The sequence below is a fragment of the Ranitomeya imitator genome, chromosome 2 (genome assembly GCF_032444005.1).
Source record: "Ranitomeya imitator isolate aRanImi1 chromosome 2, aRanImi1.pri, whole genome shotgun sequence".
NCBI classification, from domain to species: Eukaryota; Metazoa; Chordata; class Amphibia; order Anura; family Dendrobatidae; genus Ranitomeya; species Ranitomeya imitator.
In genome coordinates, this window is record NC_091283.1 from 50,667,231 (window position 1) to 50,684,458 (window position 17,228).

Below are 17,228 nucleotides of genomic sequence, written 5' to 3' on the forward strand. Positions count from 1 at the left end.
CATTTCAGAATCACTTTTAAGTGCAAACTCAATATTTCTGAACTTTTTAAGCACAGCCATATTTTAGATTTTGTAAACTGTCCAGAGAAATTTGCACTTTCTGCCCATTTACATAATGAACAGTGAAGAATACAGTATATAGTGGCTTTTCAACAAGTTGTAATATATATCTACAGGTGCTCAATGTCTACATATCAATTCTCTCTATTGAGGCAGTTATAGAATTCATTCCTTAAAAGCGTCCAATTAGGTCATCCCACATGTCCAATAAGGTCCTACCACACTAGTGTGGAGTATGTAGAGTGTGGAGTATGTAGACCACTGACTTCAAGTGTGTCGGACGGAAATGGTCCTCCAAGAGTTTCTCTGTCAACGTGACACAAAAGACATTTGGTAAGGAATAGGAACGTTGGCAAAACCAGCCATTCTGGGGTAAATATCGGAGTCTGTAAACTGTGTCTGTGATGTCAGAACAAAATTTTGAAGAATGGATGTAAAGAACAGGAAGAGTTCCATGCGGGCCAAACCTTCTCCAATACATAATCTCTTCCCTGTGGGGAGAAAGAAGAAATAGCATCAAATATGCAGAAGAACTTTGTACTTTGTTATGTATAAAATATCTCATGACTCCTAGCATTGGGTCATATCCTTGTACAATTGACCACGGCCAACTGCCATATTTTGCTGTCATCGGCATTGTCACACATGGACACGTGACCATAGAGGTCAAACACCGAGTTATTCCACAGGGGGGACATTCCTCATGAATTGTTATCACAACTCTGGCCCTTCATTGACCATCACGGTCACTTATCCATCCAACACTTGAGCCGAGAGGTTTCCTGTCAATTCAGTGGACAATATCTTATACAGTATGTAGGATTTTATAAGCTATTTCCTTTGTTTACCAGCAATGAAGGAGCTTTATTAAAATGTGTACACATGACAGGGTTGCACTACTGTATCTCCTCTAAGAAGGTAGCACTTAGATCATCAACTGTGTGGACCTCAGCTAATATGGGGGGGTGACAAGTTCCCTTTAACTACTTTCTTTATAGCCCATAGTCATACATGTATATAAATGCACAGCCCATATTTATCCATGTAGCATTATGACTATAGGCACCATGTACTCACTGATTTAAAATTAAATAAATACTCACCTTGCTTCTGCTCCTCCTTCCGTGTGATGTCATCTTCAGAAGCTAGCAGCTGACTTCACCGTGCAAGCAACGGGAGCGTATGATGTCACTGCCATGCACCCCCAGTCAGATGCTGCCCTTCAGGGCCAGACTGGCCATCGGTTATTTCTGGCAAATGCCAGAAGGGCCTGTCTGGTCGTGAGCCACATTGTCTGCTACTTTGTTAACAGAATCGGTGTTCTCAAGACACCCATACTGCTAAGAGTTGTGACGGGAGTATCTTTAGAAATACTGGTTTTGTAGTATATTTTGCTTTCCTCCATGCAGGGTAATATTAGTAATATATCCCATCTGGTGCTTGGGGATAGGGACAGCATGGGTCTGTATGGTTTTAAATGCCAGGGATAAATTTCTACCTCAGTCCGTACCTGCTACCCTCTGATTAGCCGGCCGCGTGTATTGTGGCGCACAGAGCTGATGGGTCTGTGCACTGCAATATACTCCAGCTGAAGGTTCGTCTGAGGACGTGCATCCAGCTGAAGTAGGAGCTGGTGATGGCGGGTCCCTCACACCGGACTAAAACAGATTTGGGGATCAAAATAAATTAAAATGGATATGATGGTGTATAATTCTTACAATGCCCCCTACCCTTTTTTTTGCATATTCCATATGTCTACTTATTTGTGTGCTGCCATTTTTCCATTTTATAAGTCAGAAAAACAATTAGTAAGAAAATCTTGCCGATTCTGCATGGAAAGGGAGAAATATGCCGTACATTTTTTACTATTCAGCAAGAACATGAACGTCCTAAGAATTGAAAGTCTGACGCATGATCGTGTGTTTGTGCTGAATGGTATTTTTTAATGTAAAGATGGGATTTTAGAAACCATAGTCTCTTGCGTACTTACCTAAAGAAAATGGTACAAAGGCCTCATTTCTTTTAAAATTTCCCTCAGAATCCAAGAAATGGTTAGGATTAAATTTGCCCGGGGTAGAGAAGTACGTAGGATCTTCAAGTACAGAACACAGCAAGGCACAGACTCCCGTACCCTACAGCATAAAGATGGGAAAACTCATGAACTTTGTGCATTCTTGAATTCTGAGTCGTTAAATAAATCTGGACCAAAATTCATACTAAATAGAAAATACAATATTTACTTTATGTGATACCATTGTAAGGGGCAATTGTGTAAGATACTTCTACTCAGGCTTCCTTCACATAGAACTCACAACTCAACCTAGACTCATAAAATACTTATTTTATTATTAATAAACTTTCAAAAAGGATTACAGTCTTTAAGACATGATTTTTACAGTAAGTACACTGGCATGACTTGGTCTATGAAAACTATTTAATATTGTAGACTGTTTACAAAATGAAAATTGGTGACATGTAGGAAGTGCCATGAAAATGTGGAAGCACTTTTAAAAAATATGGATAAACTAATTTTCACTGGACAAAGAGGTTTCCTCACTTATGGATAGCAAAAACACTGCATATGTAAACCAGCAAAAGTTCAAGTGAATTTGAGTATTAATATTATATAATTTTCTCATGGTCACCTTTCTTGGCAGCTGTGCCCTGCAGAAGCTCTTGTTGGGCATTTTGCACAATTTGCAGTCTACTCCCTCATTTACAGCTTTACAGTTTCTGACACACAGATACTTGCATTGCTGGATACAGCAACACATGCTCCTCTCTAGCAACTAGTTTCCTGGGATGGCACATCAATTGGCAAGTGTTACTCTTCTTCCTTCTAAACTTCAATCTACACTGTGTGTAGAATTATTAGGCAAGTTGTATTTTAGAGGATTATTTTGATTATTGATCAACAACTATGTTCTCAATCAACCCAAAAGACTCATACATATCAAAGCTTAATATTTTTGGAAGTTGGAGTGTTTTTTTTTTTTTAGATTTGGCTATCTTAGGAGGATATCTGTTTGTGCAAGTAACTATTACTGTGCAGAATTATTAGGCAACTTAATTAAAACCAAATATATTCCCATCTCACTTGTTTATTTTCACCAAGTAAACCAATATCAGTGCACAAAATTTAGAAATAAACATTTCTGACATGCAAAAACAAAACCCCAAAAAATTAGTGACCAATATAGCCCCCTTTCTTTATGATGACACTCAACAGCCTTCCATCCATAGATTCTGTCAGTTGCTGGATCTGTTTACGATCAAGAATGTGTGCAGTGGCCAACACAGCCTCCAGACACTGTTCCGAGAGGTGGACTGTTTTCCCTCCCTGTAGATCTCACATTTTATGAGGGACCTCAGGTTCTCTATGGGGTTCAGATCAGGTGAACAAGGGGGCCATGTCATTAGTTTTTATTCTTTGAGACCTTTACTGGCCAGCCACTCTGTGGAGTAGTTGGAGGCATGTGATGGAGCATTGTCCTGCATGAAAATCATGTTTTTCTTGAACGATACTGACTTCTTCCTGTACCACTGCTTGAAGAAGTTGTCTTCCAGAAACTGGCAGTAGGTCTGGGAGTTGAGCTTCACTCCATACTCAACCCGAAAAGGTCCCACAAGTTCATCTTTGATACCAGCCCATACCAGTACCCCACCTCCACCTTGCTGGCGTCTGAGTCGGAGTGGAGCTCTCTGCCCTTTACTGATCCAGCCTCTGGCCCATCCATCTGGCCCATCAAGAGTCACTCTCATTTCATCAGTCCATAAAACCTTTGAATAGTCAGTCTTGAGATATTTCTTGGCCCAGTCTTGATGTTTTATCTTATGTTTCTTGTTCAAAGGTGGTCGTTTTTCAGCCTTCCTTACCTTGGCCATGTCCCTGAGTATCGCACACCTTGTGCTTTTTGTTACTCCAGTATCGTTGCAGCTCTGAAATATCGCAAAACTGGTGGCAAATGGCATCTTGGCAGCTTCATGCTTGATTTTCCTCAATTCATGGGCAGTTATTTTGCACCTTTTTTGCCCAACACGCTTCTTGCGACCCTATTGGCTATTTGCCATGAAACGCTTGATTGTTCGGTGATCAAGCTTCAAAAGTTTGGCAATTTCAAGATTGCTGCATCCCTTTGCAAGACATCTCACAATTTTGGACTTTTCAGAGCCCGTCAAATCTCTCTTCTGATCCTGGAAAGGAAGTTGCCTAATAATTAAGCACACGTTATATAGGGTTTTGATGTCATTAGACAACACCCCTCCTCATTACAGAGATTCACATCACCTGATTTACTTAATTTGTAGTTGGCTCTCAAGCCTGAACAGCTTGGAGTAGGACAACATGTATAAACAGTGTCATGTGATCAAAATACAACTTGCCTAATAATTCTGCACAGTGTATGCTTGTAACTCCTGCTAACTTCAGTCTGCTCCTTCAAACAACAGACTTTAATTAACATGGGCACCCTCCTTCACCCAGACATAATCTCTTTGCCTCTTTCAGAGTTCAGCATCCAAACACCATGCTGGTCATGGCCCTCATTCAAAGGTCACATCTCTTGGCGCCAGTGCCTGGCAGTAACTTTTGACTGGCAACTTGGGCAATTGTGGTCTACGCACTCAGATACCGCTTCACAGTTCCACACATGCAGGTAGTTGTGCTTGACTGTCTTGACTTGATTGTGTTAATTCTCTTCACAGTATTAAAATACTTCTTAAGGGGCTGTCAAGCCTCAGGCTCCAAACCAGCAGTCACTCAATGGGACTATAGAATGTTACATTTTCACATCTAGCACACTGTGCACTGTGAGGAGTAGCAGGCGCGTGATTGCAATGATTGCGGTGATTTGCATACAAGCGGTCACATGCCGACAAGCATGCCCTAGTCTAGTCTACTATAGTCAGATTGTTGCCATAAGTATGCAAATCGCATATTGGCGGTCACATGACAGCCTGCTCCCAGCGCTGGCACTAGAGAATCTTCACAATGCACAGTGGGCACAATGTCAGGATTCACAAGTCTTCAGTCACATGTAGTGACTGCAGACTTGCAGCCTAAGGCCAGACAACCCTTTAAGACTGAAAGCCAAAATAAATATCTATCATTGTCACTGGATATGCTCTTCTCAACAATTAGTAGGTATCATCTGCAGTGCTGTATCTTTGTCGGTGAATATGCACTTCATTAACAGGAATACATTTCTTTGCTCTACTTTGTGGTTACAATTCTCACCCGCTATCTCTGTAAGGCCGGGGTCACACTTGCGAGTTCAATCTGAGAAACTTACACATCAAGTCCCGGCACTGCCTCCGGCACTCGGACCTGAGTGTGCTGATGCATGTATTTCTATGCAGCCACAAGCTCCGGTCCCAAGTGCCGGTGGAAGTGCCGGGACTTGATGCCAGAGACTCGTGTGAGTTTCTCGCATTGAACTCGCTAATGTGACCCCGGCCTAATAGCAGCTCTCTTATCCATTAGGATTTATCTCTTCCTAATGGGTCAGACTATAACCTCTACAGTGCAGGATGCCATATAACAGTTTACCATCATTTCATGTGATACCTTAGGAATAGTGTGCCCTCTAAAGTTTGTGTCCTTGGTAGCTGAATGGGGTGCATTCATGGGGATCACACTACTGAATCTCTGAATCTCATGTATCACAGCGTCTGTGTACGGCATCTTGCTACGGTCGTCAATGTTTGGCTGACGACCCCGTCCAATTATTTCATCTATTTCTTTATGTATCTTAGCTTTAAAAAAAAAAAAAGAAGAACGGTTACTTTGCAATATTAAGACAACTCAATAAAAATTTTATATTAAATTGTCATGTAACGTTAAAGGACAGAGAGGGAAGTCCTTTGTTTGGGATCTCTTTTCATATGAGAAGTGGATAGCTACTGCACAGAACGTTCAGAATTCTTGCCTGGTGTTTCCTCTACATACCTTGTATATCCAGATAACGGAGGAGCACAAGAAATGCTTTAAAGCGGTGGCAACAGTCTCACCGTCAGCAATAAATAAATTATTGAGAGTGAGAATCAGATTTCTCATGGGGAATTCTGCTTCAGGATTGTCTTTTTCCATCAGGACCTGTTGAAGTGTTGGATAATGCGAAACGGACCTAGGCCATTACGATACTAGCAACCATTTTTATGTCTTCTAAGTGAAGTAGTAAATGATCAATTTAACGGGATGGTGAGTGCTACTTTTACCCTTTCTAACTCCGGTCAGAGTACTTTTCAGAGCTGAGCACCATGAGATCCCTATGGCGTCAAGGTGAGTTTCAGAGACTATTCAAAGGTGCCAATTTTTTGCAGAGTACCGAATCACTTTTTCGTATGCTACTGCACAGAATGTACAGAATTCTTGCTTTGTGTTTCCTTTTACATACCTTGTATATCTGGATACCGGAGCAGCACAAGAAATCCATGCTTTAAAGTTGTAGACACAGTCTCGCCACCAGCAAAAAACAGATTGTTGAGAGTGAGAATTAGATTTCTCATGTTGAATTCTGATTCAGGGTTGTCCTTCTCCTAAAAATGCAAGATAGGATTTCAGATGTCACATACATTTTGTACAGAAACCTCAACAAATTAAAGGGAATTCCAATGTACAAAAAGTAGATAGGCAGTAATTACTACATTAGTGTGAATCCTAACTATAAAACCTCTACTACTTATGTTACTCTTTCTGCCCCTGACGAAGCTACCTGTGTGTAGCGATACGCGTTGGGCTTCGGCCCCCCTCCTCTCTCCTGACTGACACCCTGGCTTCAGCTCCGTCACACCTCCTGGCTGCCTGCGGCTCTGCAGCACCTGTGTAACGTATATACCCTCTGTATCTCTTATTTGTCTCCCACTTGCTCTGATTTAAGGCCCCGTCACACATAGCGACGCTGCAGCGATACCGACAACGATCCGGATCGCTGCAGCGTCGCTGTTTGGTCGCTGGAGAGCTGTCACACAGACCGCTCTCCAGCGACCAACGATCCCGAGGTCCCCGGTAACCAGGGTAAACATCGGGTAACTAAGCGCAGGGTCGCGCTTAGTAACCCGATGTTTACCCTGGTTACCATCGTTAAAGTAAAAAAAAAACAACCGCTACATACTTACCTATCGCTGTCTGTCTCCGGCGCTCTGCTTCTCTGGTCTGGCTGTGAGCACAGTGGCCAGAAAGCAGAGCGGTGACGTCACTGCTCTGCTTTCCGGCTGACCGGCGCTCACAGCCAGACCAGAGAAGCTGAGCGCCGAGGACAGACAGCGATAGGTAAGTATGTAGTGTTTGTTTTTTTTTACTTTTAGGATGGTAACCAGGGTAAACATCGGGTTACTAAGCGCGGCCCTGCGCTTAGTTACCCGATGTTTACCCTGGTTACCAGCGAAGACATCGCTGAATCGGCGTCACACACGCCGATTCAGCGATGTCAGCGGGACCTCAACGATCAAAAAATGGCCCAGGCCATTCCGACACGACCAGCGATCTCACAGCAGGGGCCTGATCGCTGGTACGTGTCACACATAGCGAGATCGCTACTGAGATCGCTGTTGCGTCACAAAACTCAGCGATCTCGCTAGCGATCTCGCTGTGTGTGACGGGGGCTTTAGACATTGGTCGTGCTCACTGTTCATTATTTATGTGTGCAGGTAGCAGACATTATACTATCAGTGTGAGATAGGGTTATTTGCATTTCATTAGTCCGACGGACTCTCAGGTGGTATGTGTTTGACCGCTTCATGTTAGATTACTGCATATTGGGGATAGGAGCTTTAGTTTAGTGTTTATGCACTCAGCACCTGCATGTATACCTTCCTGGGTTGTAACTTTTGCCAGATCAGCGGGAGTGTTCAGTTTGGATGGGGGGAGGAGGGGGATTTCTTACTATCTACAGGGCATTGTTTTCATGTATGTGTTTTTTAAGTGGTTTTATTGTACTGTTTTTCTGTGTGCACTTTTCTAATAAAAGCCATATTTTGTAATTGTTTGGTGATCTCCCTATCAGCGTATTCTTTTCTCTTTGCGTATTGCTCTACTACTTATGTCCTCAATTCTTCCTTGGTCTCAAGAATATGACCGGGAAGTGCGGAATTGGAGAGTTGGTCATGCATATGGCCTGCTGCTCTGCTCGTCGTTGTGTATCAGAGTGAAAATAATTGCCGATGGAAGCACTGTAAATAGGTGTACAGTAGGTGTAGAAGGGCAACACGTTTCTGATCTAAAACAAATGGCATTTTTTCACTTAGTGTGTTTCTCATATTTTTCTGGAATATGGAGCTCAACAACGTCTCCCGAATTTTTATTCGCACAATCCTTTGCATGGCTGTAAAAAAAAAAATGGCTGCAACAGGAACCTCACCCAATGCCCTGTCTGTAGTAAGACAAAAGATAACCAAGTTCTACAATGTTGATTAGAAAAGCAAAGTTTCAGTTGACCACTAGATAAAAATAGTGATGAGCAGGAGGTCTCTTCAATGTTTCTGTAAAGGTACCGTCACATTTAGCGACGCTGCAGCGATCTAGACAACGATGCCGATCACTGCAGCGTCTCTGTTTGGTCACTGGAGAGCTGTCACACAGACAGCTCTCCAGCGACCAACGATCCCGAAATCCCCGGGTAACCAGGGTAAACATGGTGTTACTAAGCGCAGGGCCGCGCTTAGTAACCCAATGTTTACCCTGGTTACCATTGTAAATGTAAAATAGAACAAACACTACATACTTACATTCCGGTGTCTGGTAACGTCCCTCGCTTTCAGCTTCCCGCACTGACTGAGCGCTGGCCGTAAAGCACAGCGGTGACGTCACCGCAGTGCTTTACGGCCGGCGCTCAGTAAGTGCGGGAAGCTGAAGGTGAGGGACGTGACAGACACCGGAATGTAAGTATGTAGTGTTTGTTCTATTTTACATTTACAATGGTAACCAGGGTAAACATCGGGTTACTAAGCGCGGCCCTGCGCTTAGTAACCCGATGTTTAACCTGGTTACCAGTGAAGACATCGCTGAATCGGCGTCACACATGCCGATTCAGCGATGTCAGCGGGAGATCCAGCGACGAAATAAAGTTCTGGACTTTCCCCAGCGACCAACGATCTCCCAGCAGGCGCCTGATCGTTGGTCGCTGTCACACAAAGATTTTGTTAACGATATCGTTGCTACGTCACAAAAAGCAACGATATCGTTAACGATATCGTTATGTGTGACGGTACCTTTAGGCAAACTTGTAGAAACTGCTGAACACTAACAGCAAACAAAAACAGCTATACCTTCTTTAATTAAGGGGAAAGTGTCACGTAAAAAAAATGCTTTTACCTGCATACCTAATATAGTAGCATTCTGACAGAGTGTGGCCACCGCACTGAGAGCCCTTCTGTCGGGAGGAAATTAACTTTATTCCCCTCTGGCTGGCTCGCTCTTTTAGTCGTAGGGGTAGCGCTGGCACAGTTTTAGTCAACATTCTGTAACCATGCCCACGGGACTAACTGACAGGTGGCCCTAATGCTGATCCTGCTGTCGGTCAGTGCCGGGGGTGAAGTTACAGCGGCTGCTGAATATACACTGAGCGGTGATTGAAGCTGCACTGGCCCACCACTATGAGGCTGCAGGGGGAATAAAGTTAATTTCCTCCCTGGCAGTGGGGCTTTCAGTCCAGCGACCACATGGTATTAGAACGCTACTAACCTGTAGATATGAAGGTTAATAGTATTTTTTACATGACAGGTTCTCTTTATGCAGTCATTCTAGGTTTAGCATATTTTAAATATAATTTTCTAAACCAATCTCATACACCGAAATTGATAAGAAGAGCCTTGTTTCAGGTACCTCTTGCATTTTCACGAGGAAGCAGTCTATGTAATCCCTGGGGCTCTGTTGATCCAAAGTCTGTTGGTTTAGCTTGACTTGCTCAGCAATGAAATCGTTCAGCTCTTCCAATAATAGGGTGATTTTCTGATGGGGTCCAGGGATATGGTTCATTATCATTGGGATCATGTCTTGTATCTGGAACAAAGAATAATCTATGGTATTACTTGAAGTTAAACAGTCATTATGGGCAGATATTCTGGCGTAAAGAGCTTTGAAAAGTTGCAGAATTTTGGCACAACTGGAAGCTGCCCTAAAATTATGCAACTTTTGGAGTCACGCCATATTTCTTTAGCTCTGACAAAGTCATCAAATTTAAGACGAGCGGCGGCATTCATTGTGCAAAAAATCTTGCTTCAGCAGGGACTGGAGTAAAATTTGTGGTGAGGTGCACACAAAGGTGTCTGCCGCTCGACCCCATAGTTCCTGATTCATGGAGAGGCAAACACCTCTTCATGAATCAGGAGCTTCTGACTTGAAGACATCTCCTCATCAAGACAATGCTACTCTTGATTAATTGAGCCTTACATACCTGTCTTAAATAGGTATTCTCGTCTTTGACATTTATGATTTATCCTCAGGATATGCCATAAATGTCTTATAAATATGGGTCAAATGTATCAGAAGAACGGGACACTGTTTCAAGCTGCAGGGGGAAGGGTGGTCACAGCAGTTGTATGGAAGTTCGAAAAATCACAGAGCAGGATAAATGATGAATATTGGACAACTTCTTTAAGGGGAATCTATTACTAGATAAATGCCTACTGAATAAATCATTTTTTTAACTTAAATATCAAAAAATCTTGCAGTCTTCACAATAGGTTAATAGGCTTTTTGTGTACACCGGGACCAGCAGCAGGGTCGACTTTTGAGCATAGGTGGTAAACACACCTCATCTCCTCTTCCCTCCTTGCCTTCTTTTCAGAATGACTACTGCTCTTGACACAGTGAATGCTCCCTATCATGGGTGTCAATAGGCCACTATTCATGTCACTGAGCATGCTCACTACACAACATGATCACTACAAAGCATGCACACAACACCCTTTAATAGAAGTCAATAGGAAAGACTGCTCTCACAGTAACTGAGGCAAGATGGCTGCTTCCATAATCATGTAAGGAATCCCAAATATAAAAATAGAAGATCATAAAAAGAAAAAGTAAAATACTTAAAGGAAGGCTATTACCGCCAAAAAATGCAATTTAATCAAGCTCTACAGTGATATAGCCCATATGAAAATCAATTTAACACTGTACCTGTTACTAGTACTTGAGAAAATAACTTTTAATTTTGCGCACCCTTGACATGGTCAAGAGCTTGGTGCAGCATTATGCCCCCTCATTTAATTGCTGGAATTTGCTAGAATTTGGTCTTATGATGCAGTAGTCTTGTAGTCTCCGATTCAAGGATTTTATACTTCTTATCATATACAGTGGGGCAAAAAAGTATTTAGTCAGTCAGCAATAGTGCAAGTTCCACCACTTAAAAAGATGAGAGGCGTCTGTAATTTACATCATAGGTAGACCTCAACTATGGGAGACAAACTGAGAAAAAAAAATCCAGAAAATCACATTGTCTGTTTTTTTATCATTTTATTTGCATATTATGGTGGAAAATAAGTATTTGGTCAGAAACAAACAATCAAGATTTCTGGCTCTCACAGACCTGTAACTTCTTCTTTAAGAGTCTCCTCTTTCCTCCACTCATTACCTGTAGTAATGGCACCTGTTTAAACTTGTTATCAGTATAAAAAGACACCTGTGCACACCCTCAAATAGTCTGACTCCAAACTCCACTATGGTGAAGACCAAAGAGCTGTCAAAGGACACCAGAAACAAGATTGTAGCCCTGCACCAGGCTGGGAAGACTGAATCTGCAATAGCCAACCAGCTTGGAGTGAAGAAATCAACAGTGGGAGCAATAATTAGAAAATGGAAGACATACAAGACCACTGATAATCTCCCTCGATCTGGGGCTCCACGCAAAATCCCACCCCGTGGGGTCAGAATGATCACAAGAACGGTGAGCAAAAATCCCAGAACCACGCGGGGGGACCTAGTGAATGAACTGCAGAGAGCTGGGACCAATGTAACAAGGTCTACCATAAGTAACACACTACGCCACCATGGACTCAGATCCTGCAGTGCCAGACGTGTCCCACTGCTTAAGCCAGTACATGTCCGGGCCCGTCTGAAGTTTGCTAGAGAGCATTTGGATGATCCAGAGGAGTTTTGGGAGAATGTCCTATGGTCTGATGAAACCAAACTGGAACTGTTTGGTAGAAACACAACTTGTCGTGTTTGGAGGAAAAAGAATACTGAGTTTCATCCATCAAACACCATACCTACTGTAAAGCATGGTGGTGGAAACATCATGCTTTGGGGCTGTTTCTCTGCAAAGGGGCCAGGACGACTGATCTGGGTACATGTAAGAATGAATGGGGCCATGTATCGTGAGATTTTGAGTGCAGACCTCCTTCCATCAGCAAGGGCATTGAAGATGAAACGTGGCTGGGTCTTTCAACATGACAATGATCCAAAGCACACCACCAGGGCAACGAAGGAATGGCTTCGTAAGAAGCATTTCAAGGTCCTGGAGTGGCCTAGCCAGTCTCCAGATCTCAACCCTATAGAAAACCTTTGGAGGGAGTTGAAAGTCCGTGTTGCCAAGCGAAAAGCCAAAAACATCACTGCTCTAGAGGAGATCTGCATGGAGGAATGGGCCAACATACCAACAACAGTGTGTGGCAACCTTGTGAAGACTTACAGAAAACGTTTGACCTCTGTCATTGCAAACAAAGGATATATTACAAAGTATTGAGATGAAATTTTGTTTCTGACCAAATACTTATTTTCCACCATAATATGCAAATAAAATGTTAAAAAAACAGACAATGTGATTTTCTGGATTTTTTTCTCAGTTTGTCTCCCATAGTTGAGGTCTACCTATGATGTAAATTACAGACGCCTCTCATCTTTTTAAGTGGTGGAACTTGCACTATTGCTGACTGACTAAATATTTTTTTGCCCCACTGTATGTTCTCAATAGCCAGCCACAACATGTTCTGGGTATGTGGGAAATAAAGGGGTTAACGGGGGTAATGGGGGGGGGGCTACATGAAATACATTGAGTTACATTTGTTGTAAATGGTATAAAATGCTGACTCTTGCTCAATTAGATCAGATAAAGTGATTTTGCTCACAACATGTGTGCATTTTCCTTTTTCTCCAAGCGCGCTTGTCAATGAAGGGCGTAACTTCCCGATTTGGCCTCACTGGTGATCTGGCATATCTGCCATTGGGTCAGAACGCAAACAGCTACGACACAAGTGACAGATGTTCATGTGGCAAGGCTCGTTTAAGAGTCACTATTGACCTTTAGGAGTGCTACTTCCAGTTGGTGGCACTAGAGTTCAAGTCCTCTTCCTCTCTAAAGGGGCAATTTCCATGTTTAACTTCCCAGAGGAGCATTGCATGGTCTATAAGTCTCCTTACATCACAATGTCAGGCCTTTTACTCTCCACAAGAAAGGAAAGATGCTATCCTTTAGACCACACATATTCTTTTGTCAGTCACAACAGCATGACTGTGGCAATACCTTTACATATGACATAGCAGTGCAATGAGTAGCCTATTGTTGGTATATGATGAATTCTTCGAATGGCTAGAAAACACAAGATCAGAATTGTTCTTTATTTTACCTGTGCCCAGCTCGAACTCATGAGCTCAAAGGTTTCATAAAAAATATCCAGCATTCTATGGAACCGAGCATCATCATACTGGAAGCGCCTCCCAAACACTACGGAGCAGATGACATTGGAAACGGCTTTGGTGATGATTATTGCCGCATCGAACTCACGACCTGAAGAAAAATTAAATATTAAAAAAAATGGGAAAGTGGTATGCACATGACCTCTCTTCTAGGTGGTGTCTCCAGAAGAAGAAAGGGTATCCACTAACACTCCATCAAAAGCCTTTCAGACATTCAACCAGCTCCTTGATCTGCACTGATGAAGGGCAAAAATCCAGGAACAACTGTGTGAATATGGTTGACTCTTACTTCTTGTAAAGATTCTGGTTTGGATTATATCCTTAGTCATGTGGCAAAGTTTATGATTTATCTTGTAGCTTTCTGTAATAGAAGTATTAGAGAACCAGCTTTTTTACTTAGTGGGTCGGGGGGACTAATTTAAATTCCCAGAGGAGCATTGTATGGCCTTTAAGTCTTCTTACTCAGAGGTGTAAGGTATGTCACTTTTCACAAGGAGAAACGTTACCCCTTAGAACCCAGATGCTCCTTAAGGATTGTTACTTCCAGTAAATGGTGCTAGAGTTTTAGTTCTGTTCCTCTGTGAGGAGGCAATTTTCATATTTATTTTTCCCAGAGGAGCCTATTCGTGGTATATGATGAATTCTTCGAGAGGCTAGAAAACACCTGTTTCCTAGTTTGTTTTGCCTGGTCTATAAATGGCTGCTGGTGTCCAAATGGAGTATCTATTCCCAATAACATAGTATAGTAGCCAATAATATGTAATTTACCTTTGTATGATGTTAGTTCCTCCACTAAGATGCTGCATTCTTCCTTTATCCTGTCCTCAATAGTCCGCTTTCCCACTCCAAAATTTCTCAGTGTCGTGAGGGTAAACCGCTTAAGCTGACGCCACCGATGTCCTTCACTTGTAATTAAACCTGAAAACAATAATGGTGTCGCTATTCGCCTGATTTCTCAAGCATATATGATGCTGGTGTATTTGCGGATTTGGCAACAGTCCTAATTTTCCAAAACATTAGGCCATTTCTCAGGACTAAAGGGGGACCTTGTTTGAGCAAATGTCTCATTAAGGTTGGTGTAAGTCTATGTCTGAACCTAAACAGCCATTTTTTACCGACGGTAATGCCGTTTGCTCTTTTTCATGCTGCACCCCAGATTATTAAAGCTCACCAATGGTATTGATAGCTATAGAGCCTTGCATTAATGAGAAAATTTCGGGCTGATATGTACAGTTTCAGCACTAGGGGTGTATCATATCACTTTAAAGGAATTTTCACTCAAGACATACAAAAAAAAAAAGTTAGAATGATTGTCAAAGTTCATTTTTCACATTTGTTTCCCGTCGGAAATATTGGTACTTTTCCTTGTTAAGATTATGGTGACTATATTATTAACAGTAACTAAAAGAAGTGCACCCATATTTCTTTTTTTTTGGTTTGGTTTTCAGAATCAAATTGTATCTGAGAAGATAATTAACATCAATATGACTATACTTGGTGTGGTGTCACTTTTAACAACCTGAGAAGAAAAATGCCAATATCTCTATAAGTAGCTAAAGCATGATAACCAGACTCCAGACACTGCTCCAACTTTCGATTGACTAGTACATAGTCTATTTTAATTTTTGGACACGGTACCAAGATATATAGAATTTTTGGACAGAAATTCACTCGAATGCAAATTATTTTTGTCTGCAGTAATCAGCTTCTTTTGAAAAAAAAAAGTGTGGAAAAGTAACTACAAGTATATAACAATTATATATAGCATTGTTTTGGCACTGGATGATATTTTTATAGTATATCACTATGATAGGCCGGTGCTCTATTCTACCCGAATTGCTCTTGCAGGAGGTGACTCTGGCAATTACACTGAACCTTTGCTTTAAGTTCAGTTGGCTTACCAGCATGGACAACAGGATTGTGCAGGAGTTGGCCTTCAAACTTCACTAATGATCCTTACAATCGGATTGCACACTCAACAAAAGTCAACCGAAATAGGTATTTTCAACCATAATGAAGAATCAGTGGCTTTCTCCGTTGAATGAACGATCGCTCATTTCTACCAATGACCGACTGACTAACGTTGACTGTTTGGGAAAAAAAAACCAGTAAGACATTTTGGATATTTTGTGGTTGATGGTGGCATCATCGAGAAAAATCCATCCTTGGTAAATGTAATCTCAAATCAATTGTATTTTAGGCTGCTGGCAAACGATTGTTTTTGCGACAAACAAATGATCATTCATTGACTTATTTTCATGCAATGTGTAAAGGTGCCGAGAGGTCCCCTCTCAAATATGCTGAGACTATTCCTATCCATATTTCTTTGATTATACATTTATTGCGTATATTGTATAAAAGGAATTATTTCACCATTTTCTTGCTATGTAATCTAAGAGCAGCATAATACAGGGGAAAAGACCCTGATTCCAGCGATGTGTCACTTACGACTCCCTGGTACAGTTTTGTGAAAATCGCTGTTTTATCTGCGGCAGATCTGTTAGTTCTCTGAATATTGAGCTGTGTATAACTCCGCCCGCACCACTGAATGGAAGCTTTCAGTGTACACTGCTCATGGACAGAGATGGGGGCGGAGTTACACACAGCAGAAGGACTACATGGCACGTGTCAACTAGTCCTCTACTGATAATCAACTGCTGATAAAACACTGATTTTATTGAAACTACAACAAGCAGCCCAGTAAGTGAAACATTGCTGGGAAAAGGGTCTCTGTCCCTATATTATGATGTTCTCAGATTTATTAGCTAATACCTTTTGACAGATTCTTTTGAATATTGCTATTGGTCACATGATTCTCTGGTCCAGGTCCGAACGTTATTATAAAGCCCCTGAGAACCAGGTGCTTTATAGCTCGGTCATGCCATGCTCAATGTGATGCTGCCTGAGGACTCATGGGCATTTATATATTTATACATTGACCTTTGGCAAGAGTTTACAAAAGGAACTGCTCTCTCTCTGAAGGAGAGCATAGAGGTAATCCTCCATTGCCTACATGGACCTCAGCAGTAATGTAGCCCCTAATGAAAAAAATCGGAAGATTGTGGGAAGTTGACTGAGCTGTAAATGTATGACGCTCATAATGCCCCACAAGAAGAGCTGTCCTGACTGCCAACTTTGTTAAGAGACACTTGTTTTATTTCAATATGGGTTGGTTGGATGACACTTCTGAAAGCCACTTTACTAAAGTTTCAATTTTACACTGAAGTTTACTGTGTTGCCGCATTTATCTGTGTTTTCTTGTTTGGAGCTCTATCCAAATGTGAACGTTTTTGAGGAGTTGGGCTGTAATCTTAATTTTTTCTAATAATGCCATCACACTGCCATCATTATTATTTCTGGCACAGTGAACTCATTCAGGGCCAGCTGGAACATACTAGATATTGGCTTTCTATTAGTTCCCCCATCCGTATAATTACAACAGACACAGACTTTGAGCCATATGTTATCGTACCGGTAACGTTCATTATTCCACCTGTAGAGTGCAAAATTAATTATGCCTTCAAAGAATCCAGTTAGA

General features: G+C 41.9%; 1 protein-coding gene across 1 annotated transcript in view; it reads right to left on the reverse strand.

Annotated features, from left to right (window-relative positions):
• Nucleotides 1–245: 245 nt before the first annotated feature.
• LOC138661789 (cytochrome P450 2G1-like) overlaps nt 246–17,228 on the reverse strand; it is a 30,153-nt gene continuing 13,170 nt past the window's right edge. Inside the window, exons 3-9 of the mRNA XM_069746707.1 lie at nt 14,459–14,608; nt 13,621–13,781; nt 9,881–10,057; nt 6,456–6,597; nt 5,627–5,814; nt 2,051–2,192; nt 246–551 (exon numbers count right to left, since the gene is read on the reverse strand). Of these exons, the coding sequence (XP_069602808.1) occupies nt 370–551; nt 2,051–2,192; nt 5,627–5,814; nt 6,456–6,597; nt 9,881–10,057; nt 13,621–13,781; nt 14,459–14,608 (1,142 nt within the window). The 3' untranslated portion in view covers nt 246–369. The remainder of the gene's footprint in view (nt 552–2,050; nt 2,193–5,626; nt 5,815–6,455; nt 6,598–9,880; nt 10,058–13,620; nt 13,782–14,458; nt 14,609–17,228) is intronic.